Source organism: Esox lucius, chromosome 17 (assembly GCF_011004845.1).
Source record: "Esox lucius isolate fEsoLuc1 chromosome 17, fEsoLuc1.pri, whole genome shotgun sequence".
Lineage (NCBI taxonomy): Eukaryota > Metazoa > Chordata > Actinopteri > Esociformes > Esocidae > Esox > Esox lucius.
Window position 1 is genome coordinate 17922907 of NC_047585.1, and position 10029 is coordinate 17932935.

At 37.7% G+C, this 10029-nt stretch overlaps 2 protein-coding genes across 3 annotated transcripts; both read right to left on the reverse strand.

The window, feature by feature from the left end:
- Window positions 1-1247: 1247 nt before the first annotated feature.
- LOC105017369 (red-sensitive opsin-2-like) lies at window positions 1248-4582 on the reverse strand. Of its 2 annotated transcripts, none has more exons than XM_034287443.1 (7): window positions 4497-4582; window positions 4220-4336; window positions 3773-4069; window positions 3463-3631; window positions 3201-3366; window positions 2822-3061; window positions 1248-1661 (listed from the first exon to the last, which is right to left on the reverse strand). In XM_034287443.1, exons 1-7 carry the CDS (start codon window positions 4558-4560, stop codon window positions 1563-1565), a joined length of 1152 nt encoding a protein of 383 aa, XP_034143334.1. In that variant the 5' UTR covers window positions 4561-4582; the 3' UTR covers window positions 1248-1562. The 2 variants fall into 2 exon arrangements, with proteins under 2 accessions (XP_034143334.1, XP_034143333.1); XM_034287442.1 differs by having other exon boundaries at window positions 4437-4582.
- Window positions 4583-6273: 1691 nt separating this feature from the next.
- On the reverse strand, window positions 6274-9304 carry LOC105017368 (red-sensitive opsin-2). The gene is made up of 6 exons (XM_010881920.4): window positions 9153-9304; window positions 8634-8930; window positions 8240-8408; window positions 7978-8143; window positions 7459-7698; window positions 6274-6534 (listed from the first exon to the last, which is right to left on the reverse strand). The coding sequence occupies exons 1-6, from the start codon at window positions 9241-9243 to the stop codon at window positions 6436-6438; spliced, it is 1062 nt and encodes a 353-aa protein (XP_010880222.1). The 5' UTR covers window positions 9244-9304; the 3' UTR covers window positions 6274-6435.
- Between the last annotated feature and the right edge of the window lie 725 nt (window positions 9305-10029).

Sequence of the window (10029 nt, forward strand, 5' to 3'; positions counted from 1 at the left end):
AGATTAGAGTGTGGCACCAGGTATTGAACCTTTTCACAATATTCAAATTTTCTGAGATACTGAATTTGGGGTTTTCATTATTTGTCAGTTATAATCATCAAAATTAAAAGAAATAAACACTTGAAATATATCAGTCTGTGTGGAATGAATGTATACATTACACAAGTTTCACCTTTTGAATTTAATTACTTATATCAACTTTTTGATGATATTCTAATTTTATGACCAGCACCTGTATCGCTGTCGTCTTTGAAGGACGTTTTGGGGAGCGCTATTAACAAGCAAACTCTGAATATCGAACATAAAATCAAATCTAGACCGTATTACCCAAAAAGCATGCATGGACACGTACGTACAAAATAGTCGCCATATAGCCATAAACAGTTTTAGTTTAGGCTTACTATAACAAATATGAACGTTAACAGTTTTATTTTAGGGTTACTATAAAGTAGCTACTGAAGGTTGTAGCCAGCAACGTTTTTATCTGTCCTAAAACATTATTTGTTTTGATTATGACGAGATTCGAATGTGGGATCTGTTGTTTGGCAATTCGCGTCTGTAACCACTACGCTATTTAACAAGGGGCGGGGAGCCAGCCAGTCAGTCACTCAGTAAGAGACATTCACTCTTCTAGGCCGTCTGCGCTTACACGGTCCGACAAAAAGAATGTAGTTACTCCTTTGTTTTTAGTCCAAGATAACTAACAGACTTGGAGGTTTGTTATGTGTAGTTGCAGGCTGTTTGTTACGTGTTGATAGAGTAGGCTATTTTTCAGGCATGTTAGCATCCACTGAAAGCCACCAGGGTGATAAAAACATATTATTGGGAGTCGTCATTACGAATGTTTACAGCCACAATTAGGGGCTATAACACAATAATTTAAACCTGTAATTAATTAAATTACTGTTTTTATTGTGAACGAGAATCCAGGTAATTTCTTTTAGTAGCTCAATTGTGTTGGAATTGTTCAGACTAATGACTGTTCATCTTTGCATGGGGCTGTTGGGATCTGTACTTTGTTATTCAAGGCCATGTACATTTATTAATTTGTTCCCTAAAACCCATCTGACTGAACATTTCAGGGTCAAGGAGACTCAAGGAAAAATAACAATAATTCTATACAAATATATTGGAGTTATTTTCAATGAATAACCATTGAATAAAGTCAGTAAAAATAGAAAGTGAGACCAAGGAGTATTTTGATTTGGCTATAAACATGGAATTTAGTCAGAAAAAACATTGTTGAATAAATTGTATAAACAGTTTTCTTTAATCATGTTATGTGTGTATTATGTATATACATTTACAAGAAGGCTTTCAGATTATTGCATTTCCTGTGACAGTTCATGTCAGCTCTCGTTGCATGTGATGTTAAGTTTAACTGGAGGGAAATATGAAAGTCAAAGGGGTGGCCCGTAGCAAAATAGGTTTAATGGGGAACATTTCTACACATGTCCTGAACATTTTTGGCAAACCATTTTTGTACTCTGAAAAGTCCCATTTGGAAAACCTGCTAAGAATATCCATAATTTGTTTCCAAGTGGTACAGTGTTATTTAGTGTTTATGCAGGTGCCACAGAGGAAACTTCAGTTTTTGATGTAGATACTTCAGAGCCATCTTCTTCTGCCTTGCCAAAGAGCTGCATGATGCACGATCGGAACTGAAGATAAAAACAGAAGAAATGTACACAACTGTTCAGAAGTTTGGGGTAACTTACAAAAGTTCTTGTTTTCTATGAAAACATAAATGAAATGAGTGTGAATAGCAAATATAGTCACTGACAAGGCTAAAAATTATTATTTTTAATTCAAATAATAATTCTGTCCTTCAAAGTTTGCTTTTGTCAAAGAATCCTCCATTTGCAGCAATTACAGCCGTGCGGAACTTTGGCATTTAAGTTGTAAATTTTTTGGATGTAATCTGTAGAGATTTCATCCCATTCTTTCTGAAGCACCTCCCACCAATGGGATTGGCTTGATGGGCACTGCTTACGTACTATACTGTCAAGCTGCTCCGACAACTGCTCAATAGGGCTGAGGTCCAATGACTGTGCTATTTAATGAAGCTGCCAGTTGAGGACCTGTGAGGCATCTGTTTCTCAAACTAGGCACTCTAATGTATTTGTCCTCTTGCTCAGTTGCACACTGGGGCCTCTCACTCATCCTTTTATCTGGTTAGAGCCAGTTTGTGCTGTTCTGTTAAGGGAGTAGTACACAGGGTTGTATGAGATCTTCAGTTTCTTGGCAATTTCTAGCATGGAATGACCTTCATTTCAGAACAAGAATAGATGGATTTCTTTGTTTCTGGCCATTTTGAGCATGGAATCGAACTCACAATTGCTGATGCTTCTAAAGAATGATAGTTTTATGGCTTCTATAATCAGCAAAGCATAACTGCAAAAGGGTTTTCTAATGATTAATTAGCCTTTTTCTAATGATTAACTTGGATTAGCAAACACAACATGCCATTGGAACACAGGACTGATGGTTGCTGATAATGGGACTCTGTATGCCTGTGTAGATATTCCATAAAACATCTGCTCTTTCCAGCTACAATAATCATTTACAACATTAACAATGTCTACACTGTATATCTCAATTTTATGTTATTTTAATAGACAAAAAATTAGCTTTTGTTAGAAAACAAGGACATTTCTCAGTGACCCCAAAGCTTTGAACGTTAGTGTATTTCTATTTGTAAAGTGAGAAAGCATCATCAGCTGACGATTTTAAAACTGAAATGAACAAAACTTTTTCAGCTTTTTCAACTGATATGTTATTTTAGAAAGTGTCTGAGAAGTCTGTAAAGACAAGGACTTACCTGTTTGTTCATAAACACATATATAACTGGATTGTAGATGGTGGCACTCTTGGCAAAGTAGGCTGGCAATGCCGCAGCCAGAGGGTGGAAAGCGTACCCCGGGTTAGCCGCAGCAAAGCAGGCAAAACAGGTATAAGGTCCCCAGCAAACACAGTAAGCTATGATCATGACAACAACCATCCTGGACACTTCCTTCTCAGCCTTCTGTGTTGACTCAGAGTCCTTCTGTTGTGCAGCAACCTGTGGTTGATAAAAAAAAAAGTCAGAATGCAAGAATTGAAGTGAAACCCAAGAAAAACATTGATATGCTTCCCTCTTCTGAAATTGCATTGTCCCATTGCTATACTTTATAAGACTGCTGTTTTGAGAGATAACTCACAGCATGGATGGCCAACCACACAAACAAGTAGCAGAAGATGATCACACCCAGGGGTAAGAAGCAGCATGTAATCATGAGAGTAATCATATAGGACTTGACTCCAGGATCCTCATTGCCTCCAAACACATCGGGTCCACAGGACGTCTTCAGACCATGAGGCCAGTACCTGGTGGAGGGAGAGAGATAGACAGATGGTTCAGTAAAGAAAGCTTTTGAATGGTTGTTTTTCCATCCTTAGTGAAATAAGAACAGAACTCCCCACCTGCTCCAGCCAAATACAGGCAGGGCACACCAGAAGGCAGACCACATCCAGGAGAAGATAATGCCTGCCGAGGCCCATTTGCCATCAAACTTGACATTTCCAAAGGGCTTGCACACCACCACCCATCTCTCCCAGGAGATAATAGCCAGGGACCACAAAGCTGTAATACCTGCTAGGATATACATATAAATTAGACAAGAACAGTTCTGATTACTGGCACTATGCTCCTGTTTTCTAGAAACAGACATACTTTTTCTCAGTAATGTATTTAGGTAGGTAGCATCGTAGTCCATGCCAAGCTGTTTCTTACCGCAAGTGGAGACAGTGAATCCCTCTAAGACACACATTGGGTGTCCCAGAATGAAGTAGCCAAAGATCTGGTTGATAACGCTGATGGTGCTAGCCAAAAGTGTCTCTCCGATGTCTGCAATAGCAAGGTTGACCAAGATCCAGTTCAGAGGGTGTTGGAGCTTCTTGAATTTGGCAGTAGCCACTAGTACCAGACCATTGGTGAAAACTGAGAGTATGACCACCATGATCATCCAAAGTGTTGAAAGATTGTACACCCATCTTGGAGCAATGTGGTAGTTGGGACCCTCAAAAGGATCTTAGAGAAAACAGAAAGGTGTTTGAAAAGATGGTGAGAAAAGTGCCTAGGAAGATAAACCGAATGCTTTTATATGCTATATTACGCAAATATATAATATAATGATGAATTAGAAGTTCAAAGCACTAGCAGTTGCTCATTCTTTCCCACCTTTTGTGTTATTAGTGTTGGTGTAGGTGAAGGAAGATTCTCTTGTCGTTTCTTCGTTATGTCGCCGGGCTGCAAAAACAGCCCTTCCCCAACTCTCTGCCATTTCTGAGAAGGTGTCTATGCAGAAAATAATAATAATTAAGAATGAAATGAAAGAATAAAATTCAAGAAAATAACTTACTTCAATTTAAGTCATTTAACTGTTATTTTATTTTGCCTTTTCCTGTTGGTTTTTCAAAATTTTTGCTTGCTTCTTTTATCTTTTCTTGCTCTTTACCTGTTGTAGTGTTAGCAACCAACAAGAAGGTGTAACCAAATCTGTGGTGTTTTATACCAGCCATGTCGTCATCTTCAGATTAAGATCTAAATCAGAAATGGTCACACATACACACACGCGCACATGCACACACACACACACACACACACACACACCACACACGCACACACACTGTAAATACATTCACCCAGACTGCCTGAAGCTTTAAATTTAAGCCTTAAGGTTAATCTTCTTTAGATAACAAGTACTTTTAGTGTCACATAAAAAAGTTATCTAAAAGAGCAAATAGATATAACAATCTAAATTCCTACATCATTTTATTGTTGATGCACTTTCTTTCCCCACATTAGAGCTCAAACACAATGTAAACACAAACCCACATTTCTAATTTACAGCCTGCTCCAACTCAGAAGTTTAAGCTTTCAAATCCAATTCAGCTTGATACTATAGCCATTTCCATAAGCTGTTGTATTGATAAAGTAATATACATTGCACAATATTTCATGAATTAAGGCAAACCCGGCTCCACGATAAAATGCTTGAGGGGGCATTTTTTATCCATGGGAGGCATATCTAATTCATATACCATTTGCAGTGTTTATATAGGGACAAAACTGGGGAGGGCACAGATTCTATCTGCGAGGCAATGCTCAGCTTTGTCCCCCCATACTGTAGATCCAGGCCTGGATTCAGGTCCAACCATTGGAATATGTTTGTAAATATTTCAAATGTTACAGATTTTTATCCAACTACAAATATTACTAAGCATAAATGAGCATGTAATAACCCACAAATATTAATAATAACCCTTCAACCTGTCAAGCTACAGACATTACGCAAATGTTCATGTTAAGCTATTCTATCAGTGAATAAATCTTCCAACTTTTTTAGTTATAATCAATAACTGCCATTACTACTGCAGTCCCTTCCACTGCATTAATTTACCTCACAGGCATAAATTCTCTAAGACAAGGTAGCAAGCACATGTCTTCCTCAGGAAATTGAATATTATTACTTTTAAATAGAGTGTTTATTTGACAAAAAAAAATTTTTTTCACCAAGTCTTCAGGATTATCATTTTTGGGGTGAAAATCATTGATTATTTTACTTTTAATTTTGTCTGCTTTTCCTGCTGTAAACACAAACCAATAATCAGGAAAGTCAATCAATTTTGTTCCTAAGGAAGATTGGAGCTCTAATCTCTATCCCATCTGCTTTACCAGAGTTCATGTGTGGTGTCATGGGAGTTTGGTCAGTAGAGAATCACTGATAATACATAGCATTTAATAAACATAGAAAGTGAGACCAGAAGTTATTTTCATTTTGCTGCATGCATGACATTTATTTTCATCAGAAAAAACATTATTAAATAAATTTTAAACACAGTAATCTATTAACAATTTTGTAAAATATATTTTTTTACACTTTTTTATTTTTTATTTAAGATACCGTAAAAGGGATTTTAAACCATAAACTGTTGTCATAGTTTAGAGATGATCACATTTCCAATTGTTAATTTCAGTTTTTTGAAGCTGTGATGCAGACCAGATTACAGTGTTAGGGGAATGCCTTACAAGATGGCAAGTTTTTCTTGCCACTTGAACTGACATTTATAGTAGTAATATATACATAGCCCCATTATATGCCACTCAAAAAGCAACAGTGCGCATATCAATTGCCATTTTGACTTTCCAGTTGTTTCAAAATCATTGATAAAAAAAACTCCAAGAGTTTGTCCATAGCATTTTACATTTTGTGAATGACATTTGTACACACATTGAAACTGTAAGAAGTGACGTTTAATAATCTCTTGAAAGATTTTGGGAAAGGACTTGTGTAAGAAACACAAGCAGATGTACTGTACATTTGAAGTCCCATTTGGAAAAACTCCTCCGAACGTTAACAGTTTGTTTCCGAGAGGTACAACATTGTCTGGTGTTTATGCAGGAGCCACGGAGGAAACCTCAGTTTTTGATGTAGATACTTCAGAGCCATCATCTTCTGCCTTGCCAAAGAGCTGCAAGATGCAACCTCGAAACTATAAAGTGGAAATAGTAAACATAAGAACACTTTGAAGTTGTATCTCTAACAAAACAATAGTTAGAGTGCAGTATAACTTATATCTAAAATATAATTGAATGCAGTTGCTGCACATTTAATGCACTTTCAAAGTGTTTTTTTTAAAGGATGAAGGATATTTAAATTAAATTAAAAGATCAAGGATATTTTAATTTACAATACTAAACATTTACGGTTAAATGTAATTTCATTGTGTTACCTTAACACTGAAAATATAATATGCTCTCTGAAGTTAGAATTGATAAATTGAGTTAATTGGGACAGTAAGTGTAATAACAGTAAGAGAATAATCTAAAGATCTGGCAGGGGTATCAGTGTCATATTTCCCAACATGCTTTGTGGCAAGTTGTTTTTTTCAAACAGTTGGTTTCAATAACCGTGTTTTTGCATGAAGATTTATTGTTTTCCATCATGCTGACAAAAAAAAGAAACATTAAAGGGGAATAACAAAAATGTTCTATGATTCAGACATTTCTTGAAGTAATTGTTGGACTTTCTGTGCATGCAACTGTCTCACTCAGGGGGAACAGGGTCGGGCTGGACAATTGCAGCATCAGAGTGTTACATTGCTCTCGCCCAACAAAAGGCTTTTTAGAACTTTGTAAATAAAGATTACCTAGTTAAAATGGTGGAAGGGTGATCATTGTCGTTATGCCACAAGCAGGGTTTTAAATCCTGAAAGCAACTACATGGCTGTACTACATAATAATGATTATCACAGCACCATTCTGGTGCCCCAAGCTAATGCTTTTTAAATACACAGCAACACACAGTGTACCAGAAAATGTACTACAAAACAGGTGAAGATGGGTATTGGTATACATCTATTTAAAAGAATATTATATAAACAATGTTTTAGAAACCTGTTAAGACAAGGACTTACCTGTTTGTTCATAAACACATATATAACTGGATTGTAGATGGTGGCACTCTTGGCAAAGTAGGCTGGCAATGCCGCAGCCAGAGGGTGGAAAGCGTACCCTGGGTTAGCCGCAGCAAAGCAGGCAAAACAGGTATAAGGTCCCCAGCAAACACAGAAAGCTATGATCATGACAACAACCATCCTGGACACTTCCTTCTCAGCCTTCTGTGTTGACTCAGAGTCCTTCTGTTGTGCAGCAACCTGTGGTCCATCAGAAGGAATTTTAAATGTTTAACCCTCTAACACAGTGTTTCCCAACTCCAGTCAGAGGACACCCAACAGTACACATTTTTGTTGAAGCTCCGGAGAAGCACAAATGAATCAACACGTCAAATCATCATCATCCCTCAATGAGTTCAATTCAAGTTCAATTGTGTCATTGTGTGCCTTTGGAGGTATCTGAGGAGTGGAGCTAGGAAACATTAATCTCTCTCATAAAAAGGTAAGGTTATAAAAGGTAACATTTCAAATATTCCTCACAGCATGGATGGCCAGCCACACAAAAATATAGCAGAAGATGATCACGCCCAGGGGTAAGAAGCAGCATGTAATCATGAGAGTAATCATATAGGACTTGACTCCAGGATCCTCATTGCCTCCAAACACATCGGGTCCACAGGACGTCTTCAGACCATGAGGCCAGTACCTGGTGGAGGGAGAGAGATAGACAGATGGTTCAGTAAGGAAAGCTTTTGAACGGTAGTTTTTCCATCCTTAGTGAAATAAGAACAGAACTCCCCACCTGCTCCAGCCAAATATAGGTGGAGCACACCAGAAGGCAGACCAGATCCAGGAGAAGATAATGCCTGCCGAGGCCCATTTGCCATCAAACTTGACATTTCCAAAGGGCTTGCACACCACCACCCATCTCTCCCAGGAGATGATAGCCAGAGACCACAAAGCTGTAATACCTGTGCGGGGGACATTTGTACGGAAAGGTAAAGACACTCTACTCTTTTCTACTCTCTACAATACATTGTTTTCACATCAAGTAAATAGCAATAGAGAACTATGTTTCAGACAATTCCTATATACATAATTCTAAACTTTTCATTTATTACTGAAAAAATAAGTACAATTAAAATATGATATACCATGTATAATACATATAAATATAATATTGAATAGCCCCTTACCACACACAGAGACAACGTATCCCTCAAAGACACACATTGGGTGTCCCAGAATGAAGTAGCCAAAGATTTGGTTGCAAACGCTGATAGTGCTAGCCAAAAGTGTCTCCCCGATGTCTGCAATAGCAAGGTTGACCAAGATCCAGTTCAGAGGGTGTTGAAGCTTCTTGAATTTTGCAGTAGCCACTAGTACCAGACCATTGGTGAACACTGAGAGTATGACCACAATGATCATCCAAAGTGTTGAAAGATTGTACACCCATCTTGGAGCAATATGGTAGTTGGGACCCTCAAAAGGATCTGCAAAAGGAAGTTTACTGGTCATATCAATATGCATGCTGCAACTCTGGTATGTCTGCTGCTTGTGGAATAACCTAAGAGAGATTTCATTGCAACCAAACACTCTTAGCAACATCAATGTAGTTGGTCCTTTGGCAAATGAAAAATATTTAAGTAATTTCTATACTTCTACCAACTGATATCACCCCAATGCAATACACTGCATTAGATCCTGAACTGTACCTTTGGTGTGATTGCTGTTGGTATAGGTGAAGCCTGATTCTCTTGTTGTTTCATCATGCCGCCTGGCAGCAAACATTCCTAGCTCTGCCATCCTGGACAGGTTAACAGGATCTTCTGAAGGTGACTGTTGAAGTCCAATCCATGCTTTTCAACTGCCCAAGGGTTTATATAGCATAATTTGGGAACTTTGTAAGGATTAGGGCCTTGGGGGATTTGGGGTAGGGCTGGCACAGGCTCCATGGTATGGTTTCTAGCATGGCATGTTAATTACCACAAACGACTAAGTAGGAGGGATTTCAGAGGCCCATAATCTTGTTTAAGAGGGCTTTGGTGGCAGAGGAGGTTAAAAGTAATTTAAATACCATGGTGCTCTTAATTAGGTTTGTGGAACTGCGTAAAATTAAAGAGTACTCAATGTTTAATCTTCAAAAAGCAAAGGTTGTGTATGAGAAATATTTATGATGATTGATCACATTTAAAACAGAAAATAAGAGAAATTCAGCTGCCAACAGGCTATGTAGGTCTATAAGCCATTTCTGACTCTTCAAAGGTTGATAGTACCAATAAAAAAACTAAGCCTTTATACCTGCTACCAGATGCTTTATTTTTGTTTCCCACATACATGCAAAGCCATCATTACACATTTACTGTACAGACTGACAATCACTCATATCCATCAAATGACAAAACTGCATCTGAAACACTGACATTATTAAAATAATCATCTTCTTGGAATAAGTAGCATCTTTGTAATATAGAATATTGTTCCATGTTTTTGAATGCCATTCTTAGCCAGTGTGAGGCCTATCCTTTGTAACACACCAAATGGGAAAGTTCTCTGGTATGTTGTTGGTTGTAAGCAAAGAAGGATTTGTCT